This window comes from Sceloporus undulatus, chromosome 3 (genome assembly GCF_019175285.1).
Source record: "Sceloporus undulatus isolate JIND9_A2432 ecotype Alabama chromosome 3, SceUnd_v1.1, whole genome shotgun sequence".
NCBI lineage: Eukaryota > Metazoa > Chordata > Lepidosauria > Squamata > Phrynosomatidae > Sceloporus > Sceloporus undulatus.
Window position 1 is genome coordinate 243866254 of NC_056524.1, and position 23415 is coordinate 243889668.

General features: G+C 40.0%; 1 protein-coding gene across 4 annotated transcripts in view; it reads left to right on the top strand.

Moving 5' to 3' along the window:
• The window catches only part of MME (membrane metalloendopeptidase), a 114038-nt gene that overhangs the window by 57376 nt on the left and 33247 nt on the right, over positions 1-23415 (top strand). For all 4 annotated transcript variants that reach the window (XM_042458988.1, XM_042458986.1, XM_042458987.1 and 1 more), the window contains exons 11-13: positions 8363-8499; positions 8602-8695; positions 17309-17437. In XM_042458988.1, the coding sequence (XP_042314922.1) occupies positions 8363-8499; positions 8602-8695; positions 17309-17437 (360 nt within the window). The remainder of the gene's footprint in view (positions 1-8362; positions 8500-8601; positions 8696-17308; positions 17438-23415) is intronic.

Sequence of the window (23415 nt, forward strand, 5' to 3'; positions counted from 1 at the left end):
CTGTATATTATAGCTACGAGAATTCCTCCAGGCACCATAGCTATTGGCTCTGCTGATGTGGAGGATGCTGGAAGTTATAGAACAAAAATTAAATTTCTGAGAACAAAAAAATAATTTCCCAATACAGTCCAAAAGGTATCTCCCCCAAAAGGAAATTCAGTCCAAAAGGTCACCTTTCCAAGCTCTGAGAGGCTGAAAGATGCCCTGAGTTAGGACTCAGTAGCTGGATTAGGGAATCAACCATTCAGACAATAGCTATGAAAACACACCATTCCTTATCCAGCCAGATGTATTTGTGCCAAAATCTACTTCTACATGTGCGCCTTGCTTAGTTGGACTGAGACAAAATGATTAAATCAGCATTAATAGTTCTAAACCAAACAGCTGACACATGGACAAAGTTTAATTGAATAATTAGTTTTCCATCATAAAAAGCTGAAGTCTCCCTATAAAGGTTTATCATAAACACAGTCTTTCTCTGATACTGAGTAAGGAAAAACTGTGTATGACACTTCAACAGGGTTTCAATCCAAAGTCTGAATTCTGTGGCACCAAACTGCATTTTACTTATAACGCTTTAACTGAGGAAATTGATTATTCATCATTCTTGTGGACCAGCCATTTAGTCTATTAATAAATTGAGTTACAGTCAGCCCTTCTTATATTGTACATGGATTTTTATCCATGGATTCAAGCATACATGGTTTGAAAATGTTTAAAAAAGTATAAATTTCAAATATCAAACCTTGATTTTCCATTTTTTATAAGGGACACCATTTTGCTATGTCATTATATTTAACGGGACGTGAGCATATACGGATTTTGTTATCCACGGGGGATCTTGGAACCAAACCCCAGGGTATAACAAGGGTCCACTGTATTTATAAATAGACTTAATGGGTTCATTAAATTTAAATTGATTTGTGAACTCCAGTCATTAAGTACTTTTTGAGATGTTGAAGGAAGGATGAGAGGAACCAAAATGGAAGGGAATGCCATCTTTAATATTATGACTCCAGATTAAGAAACAGAGATTAGAAATATTACCTTTGGACAATAAAAGCCCCAAAATGCTCCAGCCAGTGTGGCCGCTGGGGGGTTGTCATCCAAAGATTCTGGGAGCTGTCATCCAAAAGAGTAAATTTCCCCAGTCTCTGCTGAAAACCGTATGCAATTGAATGTAGGTTAATAGAAAGTGCCAGCAGAAGAAGACTCTTGTTTTTATCACCTGCTTCTGGGTTTACATGAACATTATCCACTGGTTAAGAAAGCAGGATATTAAACCTTTGGTCTGCTCTGGAGAGTCTTGTTATCTTTGTATTTTTGTTTGTCATTTACTATCATTCTAGTATACTCAGAGCTTGGGAGCCAGTGAGAGATTCCACAATCTGGAATCCATAAAAGTAACTTTTCCAGGATCTGAATATAATAGCATGTAAAGCAGGTGTGTGTATATTACATCCTGTGGGATGCATGTGGCCCCAGACCCTTTTTGTGACAATTGAAGCTGCCCATCATTCTCCCAAAGCTCTAAACCCCCAATATTCAAAAATAAAAGGCACAATTTTCAGAGAATTTTTGCCCCCAAACCACACAGAAAGTCCTCCAGAGGTGTGAAAAATTATTATTATTATTATTATTATTATTATTATTATTAAGTTTATTTATAAAGCACTGTAAATTTACACGGCGCTGTACATAGTAAGCAGCAAAATACAAATAAAGGCCTGCCTATGGTGTACAGCCTAAAAACAAGATAAAATTTTAAAATTAACACTATATTTTTAAAATAACTGTAAAACAATAACAAAAACAATTGGCATACATAGATGTTGCCAGCAGCCAGAAAATCAGGTTGTAAACTGAAATGCTTCCCTAAACAAAATTGTCTTTAATCCGGACTTAAAGGTTGCTAATGAGGCAGTAGTCCATAGGTGTATCCAGAAGGATAGTTAGTCCTGACGCCCCACACAGTTGCCCACCCCTGTTTTAAATGAACAAAATCCCTTCTTGAAAAGAAATATTCTGAGGGAGCAACTGAGAGAGCTGGGTGTGTTTACCCTGGAGGAGAAAAATCAGAGGTGCAATGATAACTATCTTTAAATATTTGGAGGATGTAATGTAGAGGTTGGAGCAAGCTTGTTTTCTGCTGCTCCAGAGACTAGAACAATAGATTCAAATAACAAGAAAATAAATTCCACCTAAACATTAGGAAGAACATTCTTTTGTACTTGTGAAAGCTGTTCAGCAGTGGAATTTATTGTCTCAAAGCGGCTATATCCACACTACAGAAATAATCAAGTTTAACAACATTGTCATGGCTCAGTGCTGGGACTGTAGTTTTGTGAGCCGTTTCAGTCAGAGAGCTCTGGTGCCACAACAAACAACAAGTCCTAGGATTCCATAGCATTGAGCCATGGCAGTTGAAGTGGTGTCAAGATGGATTATTTCAGCAGTTTGGATACAGTCAGGGTGGTGGACTCTCCTTCCTTAGAGGTCTTTCAGAGAAGTTAGATCAGCATCTTTCAGGAGTTCTGTAGTTGTGTATTCTTGCATGGCATGGCGTTGGACTAGGTTGCCCTTTTGGTCCCACCCAACACTATGATTCTTAAATTGCAAGGAGGAGAGCCCTTGCTAATTAATCAGCTTGCCATCTAGTTGATTGACTTACTGATTAAATTGGTTAATTCAATCTTCATTAGTTCATAGTGTGCACATTATTTTATATAAAGTGGTACTTTTCCTACAGCCATGGCCTGTGAAATGCTGAGCAGCCAAAACAAACTGATGCAATTTGCAGTTTATACTTGACGAAGGTACAAGACAAGAGCAGTTAGCCAAGTTTCCCATCTTGGAAAGAAGTGCAGCTGCAAATGCTGACGCATGAACAGCCACTCACTTTATTGTACTAATATTAAGTCTCTACCCTTTCTGAAGCAGCCCAGAGCAAATGCTGTACCTTCAAACCCTTGGAAGAGTTATTTTTTGGACTGCAACTTACAGTAGTCATGCTGGCTAGGAAATTCTGGGAATTATAGTCCCCAAATTAACATTTTAAAGTGCTGGTCCTGTTCAGGAATGGCCAGTATATGGCAGTTGCCTGGAAGGGCGGCGCCACAATAAGACATGAGCCATATGTGGAGGAAAGGCCACAACTTTATTCACGCAAAACCAAGAGCCAAAAGGTAGGGTTGGCCAAAAGCATGAGGTCTGGATCATCGTACAACCTGCTGTTGTAAGATACTGGCCAGTCGTATATCAGCAGGATATCGGACCCCGCAAAATGGGCCATTTGCCGTCTCCTCTTGGCCTTCCTTTTCCTCTTCCGTTCCTTGCGCCGATCAGCCGATGACGACGCTCCAAGCCCCCTTTCATCATCTGACGAAGAAGAAGATGAACTGGAACTGGACGAATCCGAGGAGCTGGGCACTGGTTCCCTCACCATCTGAGATGCAGGAACAAAAGCAGGCGCAGCAGTGGCAGGCTGACTGGAAGTTGTAGCCTGCTGAATCAGGACAGCAATGGACCTTGATAAATTGGCGACTATCTCAGGTGAAAGTGAAGATGCCGCCACAGGCAGTGAAGGAGATGAATCTGCGGGAGGCTCTGCAACAGGGGTCCCTTTGGGAGTGGAAGCTCTGTGTGTCCGTGCCATGACAGCCCATGACCTTCTGGGCACTCCAGACTGACCCCTAGTAGTAGGCCTGGATGCCGAAGGCACAGGAGGTGGCTTTGGAGGCATACTGATAAGCCCAAAGAACCAGCAAAAGCAAGCCACAAAACCGCACTAGGCAAAATAAATCAAGTTCAAAAACTTACTTCAGCCGAGGCTGAGAGAGTGTGCCTACAAAAAAGGAGTGGGGAGGGCACCCCACTGATAACTGTCAATGAGCCTGTCTGGAAACGTCTCCCAAGAGCTCTGTTCCAACTAAAAGCACTAGGCCACACAGTCACAAATTACAAAAGAAGAGTGCAGGGCTCCAGCAGGCCTGAAATTTTCAAAGCAACAAAATGGCCACCAGGCCAAAACAAAATGGTGGGCACAGCTATTCCCGCCAAAAAAAAAGGCGAGAAAAAAGAACCACCCAAGCGGGGGAGAGGCAAGGGGCAACGCTAGGAGGAGGCAAATGCCGCCCTCCACAAGCCCACTCACCTTAGCTTCCAAATCAGCCCGGACCCGGGCCAAGAGCCAAGAGGGAGGGCAAAACCCTCTGTGCTCGCCTCCTGCTCCTCTCAGCTTGGCTCTGCACACCAGCAGAACCAAGCAGCAAATGGCACCGTGCACTGGGCAACTGGGCCTAAATAGGTCATGCCCAGGGGGTTGCTGGGAAGGGAGTCGCCCCGCCCCCCAGAGCAGCCGAACCAATCGGTCGCCCTGGAGGACCGAGGCAACCATAGAGAGGGACTATCCGCCCCCTAGAGCGGCCTTTCAGAGGCGGAAGTACCTCCCTTTCCCTCCCCAGCAACCAATCGCCAGCAAGCAAGCTCCAGCAAAGCATGCTGAGGCACTCCACTGAGCCTGCGTCGCCGCTCCAGCGGCAACACGGCCTGCCCGCTCAGTCGGGCGGCCGTCTTGAATTCCAGTACACTTTTGTATAGCAATCATATAGCATAGCATGTGCATTTCTATACAGCTTATCAGTGAACTCAGCACTTTCTAAGCAGTTTACAATCTGTAAGCCAATTGCCCTCAACAAGCTGGGTACTCATTTTACTGGCCTATGAATGGATGGAAGGCTGAGTCAACCTTGGAGTCCCTGGGATCAATCTCATAAACTTGTGGCTGCAGTACCGGCATTTAACCATGACACCTTGGGTTTCATTGGATCCATGAGAGATTGTACAGTCAGGCTCAGAACTCAGGCCCAAAACAGACAGGCAGATGTGGGCGGCTTCCGGCTGCTCTGCGGACATGGCATTTAGACAGTGCATGCCCTCGGAGCACCCCAAAGCTGCTCTGGGGCTACGCCAGGGCCACCTAAGATGGCCCAAAACCAGCTCAGATGGAGCAAATCTTTTCCTCTCCTTTCCATGGTCCATTTAGGACTATGACAGGAGTTGCTCTCAGAGCCATGGCGTATGTTCACTGCTTTTGGCTGCTCCTTCCTGCCCATCTGTTTTGCTCCTGAGTTGCTAGTTCAGGATTGGAGGGAAGAGTTTGTCTGCCAGAAAAACCACCTTTCTTTCCCACCTCCAGTCTAGGATGAAAAAATACATTCAATTCCACTGGCAGAAGTTGCAAAGCAAACCCATAACATCAGAGTTACAGTTAAAAGCAATTCCCACCTTCTCAAAATACAGTGGTGCCTCGGGTTACGAAATTAATTCGTTCCGCCATTCCTTTCGTAACCCGAAAATTTCGTAACCCGAAAAGGCTTTCCGTTAGCACTGGAAAGCCTATAGCTGCACTTTGCAGCATTTGAATTTCGCGCCGAAATGAATTTCGTAACCCGAAAAATATTTCGTAACCCGAAACAGTTTTTGCCAATCCAACTTTTTCGTATCCCGGAAATTTCGTAACCCGATCATTTCGTATCCCGAGGCACCACTGTATTCTTCAAATAGAACATGGCACCATTAGGGTTGGTGTCACCACGTGCAATGACTCATGGTGTCACCCCCCCCCCCCAATTGACCTTCCCCTAATCCACACCATACAGAATCCTTAAAAAAGTTTGTTGTACTAATGTTACTTATAAATCGTAATTCCCAGATATCACCGAATGTAGAAGTAATAGTTGTGACGTAAACAACTGGCACAAGTAAAATTATACTTTTAAATTACAATATCATACACACAGCCTAAATGTATTTACATATACATAATTAGATGAGCTTAAAGTAAAAATTTGGTAAAATGTGATGTTTTTAAAGAACATTTTTAAAAATTATTATTTTTATTTTATTTTTTAAATTTGATATTTTAATTTAAAAAAAAAAACCTTGGGCCTTTATTTTCTCCTTCCACTGGGCATCACCCTATTCATACCATCTCTTGAACATTTCAAAAGGATGCAAGTGAATGCCACATCCTGTTTCTGTCAGAAAGCAAATGCTTCAGGACCAATGGTGTCACCCCCTCTTAGGCTATCACCTAAACCCCTGAACCCCCTAATGATGCCACTGCAAATAAAGTATTGTCATCTGGTGCATATTCTAAATATTCTGTACCTACTCTTCATACCAGTTTTTTTCCATTGCAATCTAGAATTGACAGTATTTGACAGCTGACATGCAGCAGCAAGTAGCAGTCAACATCCAATGGATAAGATGCAACAGCATTTACCAAGTTTCATTCATAACCTGTCCATTCACTGAGCAATTAGGAAGCATCCTTTGAATAGATGTAAACTCCAGAGAGTCAAATATCACATTCTCATGTCATATTTCACACACTGAATTTTGATATCAGTTGTCACTACCGAAATCCACTATCTTCATTATAGTCTGTTTTAAATTTGTTTTAAATGGTTTTTCTTTTAAAATTGGGGTTTTTTTAAAAAAAAAAATAGGATTGATTATTTAATTGGGTTTTAACTTCACAATGATTTAGTGTTGATTGTAAGTCATACAGGCCAAAATTAAAATGATTAGATCCTAAGAATGAAATTCAAAATTGCATCCAGTTTTTATTTTGTTTGATTTTAACGAACACAATTACAAAATTTGATGTTGATTTTGATCAGAGTGGGAGTTTGACTTTGCCCTGGAACATTCCTTCAGTATGTTTAAATCCCACTGAAATTGATTGGATCATGTCCAACATATGGAAGTACTGTAGAACCATTTCATTGTAAGGCTTACAGTTATGCAAAGTACTTAGCAATCATAGCCTTTTATTGTTTTACAGCTCATTAACCTTACATTAAAGCTAATTCAGCTCACTTTATTGCCTCTTGGCCAAGAGTATCTGAGATAACTGTGAAATTGCTTAACAGATATTTAATACTGACTGAGCATTTGTTTCCCACTTTGCTGCTTATGAAGATTTTTTTTCCCAGTAGCATTCTAGCTGCAGCAAGTGCAAAGGGACAAGCCAAGGCAAATGACTCCTGTTTTGTATCTTACATTAAGAAATTTGCCATATATTTTAACCAGATATAGATATAGATATTCAAAAAGCAAAACTTGGTTTTACCTTTTTATATAAGGGACTCCATTTTAATATGCCATTTTAATATGCCATAATAGCATATGAGCATCCACCGGATTCATGAGGGATCCTGGAATCAAACCCCAGGGGATAACAAGGGCCCACTCCATAGCGCTGTTGTTCCACTTTTCCTGCCATGGTTCCATCCTCTGTAATCCTGGGATTGGTAGTTTGCTGAGGCACTAGAGCTCCCATGCTGACAATTCTAAACTGAAAATCACAGTATTCCATAGGATAGAAACAAGACACTTACAGTGGGATAATGGTGCTATAATTTTGAATGGGCCCCTAATTTCTATATGGTGTTCTATTCTGTAGTCTAGCTGCTGCTTTTTGCATTCATGCCTCGCTAATATTGATTCTCTCACCCACTACCTGGAATGATAGTACATTTGGTTGGCTGAGATGGCAGATTGAACATGTCTATGCACTACTTGACTCTAGTACAATATACAATGTTTTATGAAAGACACAGACATATTCCCACATCCCCCTTTTTTAAAAAAAATCGTAGTACTTGTATCACATAATATTTTGCATTTGTATACCCACTTTGATACCCCTGCTTTCAAAGTATGCATGTAGTATTTCCAGCCAATTTGCAAACTTTGTAATTTCTAAAACGGGAGTCACTAAGGTTCAAATGAATCAGGATGTTGGAATCGCTTATCAGTAATCTAAATGTGTCAAAACTGCTTAGTGGTGAGAACAAGATCCTTGTCTTCTCTTATTACTTGACATCTAGTCTTGTCTTGAAAAACAGCTGCATCATTTATTTATTTTTAAAATCTGCCAAAAATGAAGCCTTGTTTTAATGATGCACTAGCACTGATGGATTTGTAGGGTTTTGATTGTTTAAGTTTAAAAAAAACTATATCTTTTTAACTGATATAATTTTGATTTTTACAAAATCAAGTGAGCAGGATATGTTTTGTTTTTTAGATTGCTCTTATAATGTGTACAGTTTTTGGTTGTTTTATCAACAGCTTTCCTGAAAACATAATCAATGAAGTTGTCAGGATGTAAATCTAATATACAAATAGAGGCTCTTGTACAACAGATCCATTGAATCACAAACACAAGTCTTCTTAAGATATTAAAAAAAAAACTCAGCACAACAAATCATAAGGGTTTAATGATTAAAAATAAAACCTCCTTGTATTGAACAAGTTGAACATAACTTAATTGTATATCTTTTTGCCTCCACAGCAATTCAACTGGTCAACATTCTTAAATAATATCATGTCAGCGGTGCAAGTTAACATTGAAAATACAGAAAATGTTATTGTTTGTGCTCCAGAATATCTAATTAAGCTAGAATCTATCCTTAATAAATACACAGCCAGGTAGGTATGCCATATACATTTTTTAAAAAAAGAATATGAATGCCCATCAGTTCTATGGTTCTAGAAACATCAGCAGCATCTTCTTTTTGTGTTACCGTGCAGAGAAATTCAAAACTACATGAGCTGGCGATACATAATGGAAATGGTAAACAGTCTAAGTCGTGACTACAAGGACACAAGGAATAATTTCCGTAAGGTACAGAACCTTTTATTTTCTCTTAAGATTCCAAATTTGTCATGTCTACAGAATTGTTTTCAGAATCAGCTCTACCAAATATATTTACTTAAAACTTAAAATACAAAAAGGTACACCTGTTTGTTGAAGTTATCAAGAGCATTTATTCCTATGATTCCACCTTGCTGAAGACCATGGTGTTCATTATCTCCTGTGAAAGGATCTCAGGTAGCAATCTTGCACCTAACAGCCCAATGAGCCAATGTTTATACACCAGATTATATAGACTAATGGTCTCAATCTGTACCAGGTTGCTACTCTGATTTCATATGAACAGCAAGAGCCACTTTGGTGTAGTAGATGGTGATGAACCCAGGTCTCCAAGTCCTAGTTCATGTTTCCACTAAACCATGAAGTCACTGGGCCATTTTAGGCCACTCACTATCTCTCCACATATCCCACCTTGATGCTCTTCTGGAAGAGGTCATGAAATATAAATCTAAACAAAGACTTAGTGAATAAAAAAGTGTCTAAGGTCATCGTACCATTTGCTGATCAGGAACTACAAACATAAATCAAATGCATTGCAATGGATATTCAACCCCAAATAATACTTCTCCATCTTGGTAGGATGTGTATTTGAAAGCACTTTGAGAGGTATTCCTATCCATGACCTGGCACACACAAGTAACTTTTCTCAAGTGCAGCTAGGCCTCAGTCAGGACAGGTGCACAGCATTTGTCACATTTATAAAGCGGGTTTGAATGCAGTAGCTTGGTCTGATGTGACACCTGTCCATAATTTGGGTCTGGTGGGGCACATATCAATATTTTAGATCTTTGTAGTAACCTCACAAATCTGTCACACCTCTCTTTAACTCTTCTCAGTGGCAAAAGATCAGGTAATTATTTATTATCCTGTTCAAGAGAAATATGCAGAATATGAGGCTTGGAAGTTCAAAGTAGCTTAGTGTTTCCTAACCTTAAAATTAAATTGGTTCCAAAATCTACAGCAGGAGTGGTCAGCTGTCAGTCCTCCAGATATTATTGGGCTGCAGTGTCATCTTAACCTGCCACTGGTTATACAGATAATGTGGAGTGTAATTGGGGGTATCACTCAGACACAAGCTAGATAGATACTATGGAAAGTAGGGGTGTGGAGAAGTAACAGACCATAGTGGATGGGAGTCATGTACTTGGGCCGGCCCATCTCTATCAGAAAGGAATGAGAAGTGTAACTGAATGGAGGTAGAATTAGGATGTTCTTATGTACTTTTTTATTTCTTGAAATGCATTACCAGTATGGCTGGGGCATAAAAGACCAAACATGATGAAGTGTATTGGTTTTCTTTCTTAGTAACTTGTTGCTTTAGGTTCTTAGCCAGAAATTGCATTCAGAAGGCTGCTGGAATGTTTATCTCTTGTGCCTTGTGTGACCACAGATTAGTCACCAGTAGGGATAGAAAGAATATTGGATTTTTTTAATGGTAAAGAATGTGTTTCTCAAGTGTTAGAAAACTCTGATGAGGGAAATTCTGGACTAATGAGAATTTTCACAGTTCAGGACTTCTTCTGTAAAATTCACATATGACTTTTGGCAAAGAAAACAGCATTTTTTATTTTTGCTGGAAACAACTTTTTTGCAGAAAGTAAAGTGTAAAAACTGTTTTCAACTCAGAAAAGGCCATTTTCAGTGCAAATTTTGTGCAGAATAATTCTAACTGCAGATAGTCTTCAAAAACTTTGCAGATCTTAAAAACTTCTTGCAGCAGAAAGAAAATTGCTAATATGACTCATTGTTTCCTTTGAGAATGAAAGTAGTAAAGAATTATATCCTTACTAAAAGCATGTTAATGCTACTTACATTATTCATATGATTTTATTGATTAGGTGTTTCCAGTCTACAGCTTTTCTTAAAATAAAAATGTATCCAATTGAAAAAACATAAACACACTAGAGTATAATGAAAGCTCTCCCAATCCAACAGCACTATTGTATAAATCCAAATATAAGATGAAGTTCAACAAAAATTAAGCACTTGTAATTCCCAGATATTTAAATAGAAGAGTGTTGCACATGTGCTTAATATTTAACAGGACAAAAAGAGCTTAACTTTGACTGAATTACAGCCTACATTTTCTTTGATTCAAGGCATGACATGGCTATCCTTCGAAGATGAGAAAACAAATCTAGACATCAAAGGTTGGCCCTGTTCCACACAGATATTCCTTTGCAGCACTAAATCACAGCAAAGTAGCAGCAACAACAACATGCTGAAATAAAGCAATTTGTAGAAGGGTTAGCTTAGCAGCAGGCTGTTCTTTTCTAGCTTCACTGATAACACTCCCCTATAGACCTTTCCTCCTTTCCTCATTCTGTATGCACTTATTAGGATTGGAAACAACCTGTTCTTTTTCAGTGCCTTTCATTCTGTCCAAAGGGTGGAATTTCATAAATGATTACTCGGAGAACTTTGGACACAAGGTTAAGAGAACTGGCAGTTGTAAAGAAAGATAGATACACACAACTATTTCAGTCAAAGATGAAGAAAGTTTCAGGAAACAGCAGCATAAGTTCTTCATCCCTACTAACACACTCTTCTAAATCACCAACTGAACAGCATGCTGTAAGCTTTGAGTTATATAAACTCAGTGTTTCCATAACTGCATAACCATGAGAATTCTTTCCTGAGAATTTTGGTTACAGAGTAGGATATAAATATATTAATTAAAAAATTAATAAGGATGACACAGCATCTTATGCTCATTACATTTCGTAGGAGTAATAATAATAATAAATAAAACTTTTATTTGTATCCCGCTTTTCCCGGCTCACAACACATTAAAATCCACATTTACAACATTGTGTCCCAAATTCTTCCCCTTAAAACAGGATTAAACATGTTACAATTAAAGTATCTATTAAAACAGAAATATATATATATATATATATATAGAGAGAGAGAGAGAGAGGACAGAAGGGTGGGCTAATACATGATGTGAGGGGCAGTCATTCTGTGGCCGGGCACTTTTATTCAGGAAAGGCCTGCCAGAAGAGATCCGTCCTGACAGGTTTTTTAAAGCTGTCTAAGCTGCCAATTTGGCGGATCTCATCCAGCAGGCCGTTCCATAGTTTGGGAGCAATTGCAGAGAAGGCCCTCTGGGAGGTAGCAGTTAGTCTGGTTTTTAAAGGCTGCAATAGATTCCTCCCAGAGGACCTGAGTGTGCAGGGCGGATTATGTGGGAGCAGGCAATCCCTCAAATAAGTTGGGCCCAAGCCATGTAGGGCTTTAAAGATTATAACCAACACCTTGTACTGTGCCTGGAAACTAATAGGCAGCCAGTGAAGAGATTTTAGGACAGGTGTTATTCGGTCACTCCTAATTTTTCCGGCGACCAGCCTGGATGCCATATTTTGCACTAGTTGAAGTTTCTGGACTAGACACAACGGTAGCCCCATGTAGAGTGCATTACAGAAATCAAATCGTGAAGTTACCAGTGAATGTACAACAGTTTCTAGGTCCTTTACTTCCAGGAAAGGGCGCAGCTGGCATATCAGCCGGAGCTGATATTGGTGGTCCAGTTCTCCCAGATCATTTCAGGAGCACTCACCCTTTCCTATTCTTGGGAAAACGCCCCCAGTTCTGGAGTCTATGCATTTACATGACCATTGGCTGGCAGGTGTAGTCCACACAATTTACACTTCCAAGTACTAGCTCAGGCAAACTGAGAAGATAGGGGAAGAAGCAAATTATAAGTCAGAAGTAAACAACCAAGGATACAGGTACGAATACAAACAAGTGTATGTTAGATATATGCAACACAGACGCAATACACACCGCCAGGAAGCGGTGTCCTGGCAGCGCTAGTAGGTCTCGGAACTGTGCACCAACCGCACGGTCCTGAGTGTTACTATGTGCGGTGGCAGCCTAATGGCGGCCTCCCGTCTACACGGGAGCTGCCATCTTTACGTAAGGAACGCACATTGTCAACACATTGCTGCACGTCTCTTACATTGCGAGTGTTCCAATGGCACACTCATGATGTAAGCTGGGTGCCACAAAAAGAACCCAGAAGAACCAGGACATTGTGCAGTTTGGTGGCTGTGGCATCCCTCCAGAGTTAAAATGGGCACCTGCAGACCACCATTTTCAGGCTGTCTGTACCGCGCCACAATTAAAAGTGGCTGACAATTATTATTATTATTATTATTATTATTATTATTATTATTATTATTATTATTGTTGTTGTTGTTGTTCTTATTATTATTATTATTATTTTCTATTTCCCACTGCTCCCTACAGATCAAGGTGGGATTACAGCAGTTAATTTTAATGTTTGAATAAATATTGTTAGATATATTGAAATATCCCACTCATGTTTGATTATTATTAATTTTTATATAAATTATTAATAAACAAAATCCTGCACTCATGCCAGGCTAATTATTACATTTATGTATTTAATTGGACCTTACATGTACTTGAATTGGGTTTAATTAATTGACTTGTGATATTGAACCAAAAAAGACTAATTTGACTATGACACTGACTGTGAGATAGACTATGATGCATTAGATTCCTTTTTACACTTATACCCTATCTAGCATTTTGCCACTTAATTTTCGCAACACACTGCAAGATATGTTTTTCATTCTGCCCCCCCCCCCCCAGGGTAGCAGGCACAAAAACTGGCTTGTTGTCGCAGGCAGCCTATGTTGTAAATGTTCCCTAATGTGTGCCTTTTTTGTGCTGTAAAGCACATTGCAAAATTCAGAGGTGTGAAAACCAATGATCATTGCATTGCAGTTCGCAATTAATTTGGAGATAAATACAACCTTAGTTCCACCTAGGGTAGATTTGTTGAAATGAATGGGACTTGTTAATCACAGCAAATGTAAGCTCCACTGATTTCAGTGGTATAATTTGGGTAAGACTAACTTTGAAATTAGCCCTTGGTTCATATGAACCAAACAAATTTCCCCCTCCCATCCCTGTACACAACCATAAAGAAAGATTTCAGCATAATTAATACAGGCATATATATATTGTTGGCATGTAAGTGTTGGTGGAATATGCATAAAATGGGCTTTCCCCCAGTTTTGGACATCATGTGTCAGTGGTGATGACAGCTACGTAATATAGCACCTCAACCTACTGCATCAGAAATGATTTAATATCTAAGCATAAATAAGGAATCATCAATGTTCTTTCACACCATGGTGCGTTGTTGCAGTGATTCATTGGAAATTCAATAGTTGTTGTATTCTTATTACACATTAACATAACTAGGGGTATTTGCAACATTATGGACATTGTGATGATTCATTTAATAAAATAATTGTTGATTGGTTGATTTTTTTTAAAAAAAATTAAAAGAATAAAAACTGCATTCCAATATAGAACCTTAACTGTTCAATTATGCCAAGCCAAAATAAACTGGGAGGATCCCATCTGTAGCAAAGCTTGGAAAAGCTATTTGCCATAATGGCAGTTCCCAAAATCTCTCAGCTAGCATGGTTGTCAGGGGATTGAGAAAGCTGTAGTACAAAAAGCTAAAGTTTCAAGCTCTGATCTGTAGTAAACAAGTAAACCACTGTTATGAGCTCTGAAACTTAAAATGCCGCTTGCTAGAGAAGTGTTCAACATTTACTATGATTGTATTTACTGTATCATATTTCTCTAGCGCAGCCTAAGCATAAGCTGCTTCTCACCTAGCTCAGCAAGGTCAGTGAAGGTAGAATCTGAACAGCTCAAAGTCCTATTTTGTTTACTCTCCCATCCCTGCAAGGGACTGTACTAAGTTTGACTAAGGATTCATCTTGTTATTGGTTTGCAAACTGAGCTGTGAAATTAACCAAAAGTTTGCTTTGTATGGGGAAAAGATTATATTAATCACATGGCAGTTCTCCCTGGCAAGCCCATTCTTAACAGGTCATCCATGCTCATTTCCAAAGTGTTACATTTTAAGACTCAATCTTACTTCCTTCATTTCCTGCAAGTAGTGGTAAAGGACCAGTGTTGCCAATTTCTGGGGGATTCCGTGGAATCCGGGGAATTTGATTAATTTCTTTCTGGGGATTTTGGCTGAATAATAACAATAGATATTGGAGAATTCCTGGGATTTTGGTAAAACATTCCAGGGAATATCTTCGAGGCTTGTTGGCAACACTGTAAAGGGCTGAGAGGAGAAAGGAAGGAACACCTGAACAAGGCTTATGTCTGTTTATTTTTTAAAATCAAAATTTATTAAGATTCAGGAATTGTTCATATTTCGGAAGGAAATTGTTTTGTTTTGTTTTTAAACTTAATCTGGGAGAAATAAAATTGAAAGATTTACCCGTCTAGGCCTAAGGCAAAAAATATTTTAAAAACTTAATCTGGGAGAAATAAAATTGAAAGATTTACCCATCTAGGCCCAAGGCAAAAAATATTTAACTCTTTAAAAAATGTGTTTTAATCCCTCTGCATCCGCTAATGCTCTCGCTCTCTCGCTCTCTCTCCTGCTTTCTCTCTTGCTCGCTTTCAGAGTGCATCTACACTATAGAAAAATGCAGTTTTATACTATTTTAAGTGCTATAACTTCACAAGGTCTTTAGTCTTCTCTCAAAGAGTGCTGGTGCCTCACAAAACTGCATATCACAAGATTGTATAGGATGAAGCCATCATAGTTAAACTGATGTGAAACTGCATAATCTATTGACTTTAGCTTATGCAAATAGGAGAAAAGTGGGGTTTTCCCCCTGAAGTATTTGCCATTTATTATTCACACATACTGGGGAGAGAAAGGAATGTTGTTGTTTTTTAAGTGAATGCAGGAGAAAGCAAACCTGATGGATTTTGAAATCCTGTTCACTGACTGTACAGTGTAAAAGAGGAAGACTCATCACAGGTGAATCGACTCAATCAAAGAAGATGTTGCCCTAAGCTTGCAATACTTGAGCAGGCCTGTTAATAACAGGATCCCTTGTAGGTCACACATTAATTTGGTTGCCAAAAATTGAATTTGATTTGACTGCACATAATAATAAAAAGCTGTGCACCGGTGTGGGATCTCACTGTTGCCATATGCTCTCCCAATCCATCCCACCCTGCACTGAGGAATCACCTAGACTTAATATTTGTTGTTGTTGTGTGCCTTCAAGTCATTTCTGACTTATGGCAACCCTAAGGGAAACCTATCATATGGTTTTCTTGGCAAGGTTTGTTCAGAAGAGGTTTGCCATTGCCTTCCCCTGAGGCTGAGAGCATGTTACTTGCCCAAGGTTACCCAGTGGGTTTCATGGCCAAGCTGGGAATCAAACTCTTGTCTCCAGAGTTATAGTCCAACACTCGAACCACAATGCCACACAAATAGTTTATCAGTGTCACGATTCTTGTGCAACATTGGGTGGCCTAGCATCCTTGTACAATCTCCCAAGAAAGAGCAGTCCCTTGTGTACCAGCATTTAGGTCACTGTAAAGCCACAATACCAGCCCAGTCTGCACTGCTGAAAAATCCACCACCACCACCTGAATCTGGGGTTATAAGGCCACACAACACATGACCCTGTTCACCCCAGATTTGGAATATACTGCCTTACTGTGGAGTTTTTAAACCATAGTTTTCCCCAGAGTTTGAACCCCTGCCATTGGCAACTTCAAGTGCGCCCCCACCTTTCCTTGGCAGTGTCGTCACTGTCAGCTCACTGCTAGACAAGGTGCCCAGATCATATGTTGAGCACCTCATTTGCCTCAGAGGAATGGGTACAACCGCAGAGCCAGCACTGCCAAGGGAGGAGGAGAGAAACTGTTTGGGCCAGAAACTGATCCCGTGGTTTGAAGAGGGCAGCGGTGGGGTGGGGGCGGTGGTGGTGATGGCAGGAGCAGCAGACTGAGGAAACTCCACAAGGAGTTGGTTAGTGTAAGCAATCTACCTGATGTCCCTATGGAGAAAAAGGTACATGGAGTGGCTCCACGGTGGGTGCAGATGAAGGAGTCTATTTGGACTTATTGCCCCTATGTTGACTAGCCTAACTTTTTAGCCAGTATTCCTGCTGTATGTGAAGTACAGTAACATGAGTATAAAAAGATCTCAGATAACATCAACTCTTCTATCAAGGGCTTGGATCACTTTAATATTTATGGTGATTCTTTCTTCCCTTAGAAGGAGTGCTGCTATTAGCTGAGATGAGCAAGATGCAGCTTAGAATGAATGATGGTCTCATTCTGGGCATTTATGTGCTCTCCCGAGATGGCTTTCACAAGAAAAACATAGATGCCTATCCTCACCATGCTGAACCAGATACACTCTACTTCACTGTTTTCAGATTACTGAAACAATGAGTATTTGAGAAATGCAAAGAGGAACAGGAGAGAGGTTTCCTCATACTCAAAATCAGTGTTCTTTTTGAAAATATTGCTTCATTTCCATTGATCTTAACTAATGACAATTCATTGGTGATTTACATGGTTGTTTGTATTGCTACATGTCACAGAGCTTGGAGGAGTTACTCTTTTCCAACTACAACTCATAGAATCTGTCAGTCAGAGGATGGCAGATTCTAGCCACATTAGCTGAAGACTTCTGGAAAATAGTCTTCAGTTCCAAACCCAGTAAAATATATCCTTAATTTCTCTAATGTTTATGCTTATTAGGTGCTATATGGGACAACATCAGACACTGCTATTTGGCGCCGTTGTGCAAATTATGTCAATGGCAATATGGAAAATGCAGTGGGGAGACTGTATGTGACAGAAGCATTTGCTGGAGAAAGTAAACAAATGGTAAGATTCTCAGATCATCACTCATCTGTTTATTTGAATTCTTGTTATCGTCAGAATATTGAAAGGAATACCCAATGGCTATTTGGAAAACAAAACACATCGACTTGCCGTCTATGTGTGTATTGTATGCCTTCAAGTCATTTCCAACTTATGGTGATCCTAAGGCGAATTTATCATTGGGTTTTCTTGACAAGATTTCTTCCGAGGAGGTTTGCCATTGCTCCCAGAATTTGAGAGCATGTGCCTTGCCCAAGGTCACCCAGTGGGTTTCATGGCTGAGCTGGAAATCAAACCCTGCTCTCCAATTGTAGTCCAACACTCAAACCACTACTCCATGCTGACTGTTATATCAAATATATCACACTTCTTTGCTGTTACAGTAGTGGGCTGTTCGGAATGTGTGTATGTGTGTGTGTGTGTGTGTGTGTGTTTGGCACCCCTTAGCAGAAAAAAAAAAACATGGATGCCAAATTTTTAAAATGGAGGAAGAGGAAGTAGAAGAAAATCATATACAATAAAGTTCTAAAAAGTAGATTTGAGAGACTAGGAGAAATCAACATCTTTTGGCACTCAGACTGATGCTATAATTATGTAGCTCTTCCAGAACAGTAGTCACGTTATTAGCTAATGATGAAGATTAGAAGTCCTTGCATGTTATAGACCAGTAGTACCCAAACTGTGCCCTTTAAGTGATTTTGGACTTCAGCTCCCAGAAGCCTCAGCCATGTTGGCCAGTAGTCAAGAATTCTGGGTACTGACGTCCAAAATGTCTTAAAAGGCACAGTTTGGGGACCACTGTTATAGACTGAAGATGTTGAAGAAAATGAGATTATAGATATTATAGGAAAGAAACTCAATTTGATTAATTTTGCTAAACTGGGGAGAAAAAAATGCAATCTCTGAATCAACATAAATATAGTAAATAATCACATTGTAGTTAAAGCAACTTATCCCAGTCAGGATACAGTTACATTTAATTTTAAAAGCAGGTGTTATTGCATGCAGCCACGGCCAGGCGAGTGCAACCCATATGCAGCCCAGATCCCACCAACACTTATCCTGTGGCTTTTCAAAAACAACAAGCTCCCATTTTTGAAAAGCCACTGGATAAAGGAAGGTAGGATCCGGGATGCATATAGGTTGCACTCGCCTGGCTACAGCTGCATGTGATAACACCCAGTTTTAAAATTAAATGCGACTTTATTCTATCTGTGATAAGTCACATTATATACAATGCAATAATCTCCATAGTTTCTACCATCATCAGATAGATTTTAAAGTGAATTATCCATTGGTTATTTCACTGAGTTTGGCATCATGCTATGAAACAACCCATTGCATTTTTCGGTTCTTTTTTTATGTGACTAAACCTGTTTCAGTGTGGGAGTGTACAAATAAGAATGATGTATCTCATTCTAACCATAAATCCAGCAGAGCACCACTGTGCTGCATCTCTATCTCTGCAAAATAGTCAGTGTTGGTTACACAGTCAGCAGATCTGTCTTCTTACTGAACAGATAGTTAATCAAATATGGAATATTTACTGACAGAAACAGGGGGTTGTCTCAGTAAACAGAAGAGCCCCTTTGGTCTCCACCCATAAGTCTTTCTGTAAGAAGAAACCTGTTTACTAAAGAAATGTCCAAATAAAAATAAGAATCTGCACTAGATCAGTAGATCCATGGAAGAACCAGTGTTGGTGACACAGCCAGTGGTCCTGACTTCTTCCTGCTGACAGATGGTCAATGGCAGGTGGGAAGTTTACAGAAGGGTCTCCATAAACCGAACAGCAGTATGGCCATCTGGTGCTGCACCTCTAGGTCTGCAATTGAAAGGATTATAAGTGGATTGTTGAATGCAGACAGTTTCTCATCCTTCTAACAGATCTTCATCTGTTATATATAACTTTTCTATCCTAACTTTTGTCAGTCAGTTTCCATTAGGGACCATCTGCATTCAGGTTGCTCCTTGCTATTCTGAGGGTTAGGCAGATATATTTATATATATATCAGATGCGATGCCCTCAAAAACTAATCCAACATGTTTGATTGCCTGAGGCAATGAACAAAATGGCACCTGTATAAAAGTGGAATGAATGGACAATTGAACATTACTTGAAGATGGCAATGAGGCCACACTTAAGGACAGCAGTCCAGTTTAGGGAATGGAAAACAGGCTGTATTCTCCAAGACAACAGAAAGGCTGAAGGTTTCAAGAAGAGCAGCATACAGGACTGTCACTGCTGGCTTCTGTATCTGCTGTCTGAAGCAGTTGTCTTTTTCTGCATAATGATAGGACCAAGGTGATATTTTCCCTTTGATCCAAATTAAGGGTCAAATTGGACATTAGGGACAATAGGAAGTCCCAAGGATTAATTCAGTTCTCTGCCACAATGGGATTTCCTCTGTCATATTATCATAGAATCATAGAGCTGGAAGAGGCCGCAAGGGCCATCTAGTCCAACCCCCTGCCATGCAGGAAATCTAAATCAAAGCATTCCCAACAGATGTCCATCCAGCTTCTGTTTAAAGACCTCTAAGGAAGGAGACTCCACGACACTCCAAGGGAGTTTGTTCCACTGTTGAACAGCCCTTACTGTCAGTAAGTTCTTCCTAATGTTGAGGTGGAATCTCCTATTATCCTGTAGCTTGCATCCATTGCTCTGGGTCCTAGCCTCTGGAGCAGCAGAAAACAAGCTTGCTCCCTCCTCAATATGACATCACTTCAAATATTCAAACAGGGCTATCATATCACCTCTTAACCTTCTCTTCTCCAGGCTAAACATCCCCAGCTCCCTAAGTCGTTCCTCATAGGGCACGGTTTCCAGACCTTTCAGCATTTTAGTCGCCCTCCTTTGGACACACTCCAGTTTTTCAACATCCTTTTTAAATTGTGGTGCCCAGACTTAGAAATTAATCCAGTGTTTATCTTGCAATGACCAATCATAAACGAAAGTACACTAAATGTAAAATATAAAGGTGAGGAAACCCAGATTCTGTAACAGAAATAATTCACCAGTTGGGGAAACACTTCTAACAGTGGGTTAAATGTATCATCTAGTTTTATCTTCAGCCTGCTCTTAATTATGAATAGTGGTTTCTCTGGCATTTTTGTGATATATGATTATTTATTCCTATACATCACTTAAGATCAACTGGGTTTCATAGATAATAACTCCAACAGAAAGTTTACTGTACTTCCCCTATAGTTTTTGCAAGAGAGAGAGCTAAATGTCAGTTTCTGATATCTAAAACCAGCCTCTCTCTTTCTGTTTGACCACAACTGCAACTAGTGCAAGCCTTTATGTAGACCCAGTGCAGAACAAATCAACTCATTTATGTGTGAGAAGCCAGCCTCCTTGCTAAAAATATTCACTTGTTTCAGAAGAGGTTTTCTTTTGAGAAACATCTTAACAAAGCAGGATACCATTCTGCCAGAACCACAATCATTGTGTCCAGCAGTCCTACCAATTCCTTTCAAAACCGCAGTCTTAGAGCCAGGAATGACAAGTCTGTAAGGGATATCATTGTGGATGAGGAAAAACAAAATCAGGCTGAATCCAGAGAAAACGGAGGTACTTGCCATAGGTTCCTTAGGTCTGGGGGAAGGACATTTGTCCACCACTCCTAGACGGGGTTACACTTCCCCTGAAGGATGAAGTTCGCAGTTTGGGAGTACTTCTGGATCCGTCTCTACGTTTGTCATCTCAAGTGGATGCGACGGCCAGAAGTGCTTGGTTCCAACTTCGGTTGATACACCAACTGTGACACTATCTCAACCGAAAGAACTTTGAAGCTGTAGTAATGGTAATCTCTCGTCTTGATTTCTGTAATGCGCTCTACATGGGGCTATCCTTGTATCAAGTTCAGAAGCTTCAACTAGTGCAAAATGCGGCAGTCAGTTTGGTCACTAACTCTTTGAGATTTGACCATATAACACCTATTTTAAAAGAGCTACACTGGCTCCCAATTATTTTCCAGGCACAGTACAAGATGTTGGTTATTACCTTTAAAGCCCTACATGGCTTGGGCCCGGGTTACTTACGGGAACGCATCTCCCCATACAATCCGCCCCGCACTCTTAGAACAAGTGGGAAGAACCTGTTGGAGGTGCCATCATCCATACATGTTTCCACTTCCCCAAAAGCTTTCAGTATAGCTGCTCCTAGACTATGGAATGGACTCCCAGAGGAGACTCACCTTGTTACATCCTTGGAGATTTTCAAGAAAGCGGTAAAGACAGAGCTCTTCCGCCGTGCATATCCTCCTGACCTTTTATGAAGACCATTGGTACGGACTGAGAGCACCTGACCCCATGATTGACCCTGTGATTGATTGATGTTTTATGTTTTTAGCTGTGGTTTTAATTGTAATTAATATTGTAATATTACAAGTGTTTTAACTCTGTTGTGATCCCACCTCGATCCATTGGGAGAGGCGGGAAGATACAAATAAAAACTATTATTATTATTATTATTATTATTATTATTATTATATCTGAAAGGTCCCTGCAACAAACTCCAAACCTCATTACCTTTCTAATTCCATCAACCACTTGTTCAGTTAGATGTAAAGCCAGACACTAAAATCTGTATGTTGGCACACATGCATTCCTTGTAGTAACTAACAAACCAGTCACAAAGGATATATACTCATTTGCCAGCTTATACTTCTTCTTCATGTGTGTGCTCAGATACAGACACAGCCCTAATCATGTGGAATATTCCTCTGCTATGTGTTCAGATGTGTATAGTTTCCCTGGTCTACCTTCTGATGAAAAATGAAGCCACCTCAGATTTTCCCAAAGGAAAATCCCAAAGGACTGTGATGTTAACTCTAGAAATCCTTGTTGTTGTTGTTTTGTCACATAAATATGGCACAGGAAGCCCAGGATGTTTCAGAAATGGGGCCACTGAGAGACACCCTTGAAATACAAATAGAGTGGCTAGACATCTTCAGGGCTGCTACATACATAACCAAAACGATGCTCATTAGCTACATGGAAGCATATCCTATCTAGCTTGGACCTAAGCTACAGACTCACTCTTGTTTTCTTGCCCAACAACTCAGGAAGCTGTTGTCTATGAGGTGGGGACTAGGACCACATTAACAGCTCCACCATACTGCCATTCTCGGGTTTCTTTGGTGGAAGACAACTCATTTAAATTAGCATTAAAATCAAATATACATCTGTGGCATACATATGCACCTGGAACATGGAAAACTTAGTGGAGTGTTTTGATGGGTTTGGACTTTGACTGAAAGAATTCCCTAGCCAATATAGCCAGGCTTGAGGAATCTGGATTTTTAGTCAAAAAGGGAATTTCCCCCAAGGTCTGATACGTCTACACTAGCACCATCACTTTCATTTCAAAGAAGTATTTCAAATAGTAATGGTAGTTCTTGGTAATAGGTGATCTACTTGGCAATTTTGGTCTACAAATTACTTAAATTTTAATCATACCTAATTAATTTTGCAAAACAAAATGTAATGTATATACTGGCTCAATAACTGATATCCTCCTACCAGTGTGGGTAATATGAAATGGGAGGACATAGCAAAGGACTTTCTCCATTGTGGCAGCCCAATTGTGGAATGACCTCCAATTCGCAGTTTAGCTGGTGCCAAATTTGGTTTCTTTCCAGGGCCAAACCAAAACATGGCTTTTTCTTAAAGCCTTCAGGGACTAATGTACTTTAAAGGATATGTATACAGTGGTACCTCGGGATACGAAATACCCAGGTTACGAAATTTTCGGGATACGAAAAAATCCCATAGGGAATTATTGTTTCGGGTTACGAATGTTTTTTCGGGTTACGAAAAAACTTTTGGTGCTTTTTTCGGCTTTTTCGCACGGAATCGCGGCTTTTCCCCATTAGCGCCTATGGCAATTCGGCTTACGAAGGCTTTTCGGGTTACGAAAGCGGCCGCGTTACGAATTAATTTCGTAACCCGAGGCACCACTGTAGTACATGGTT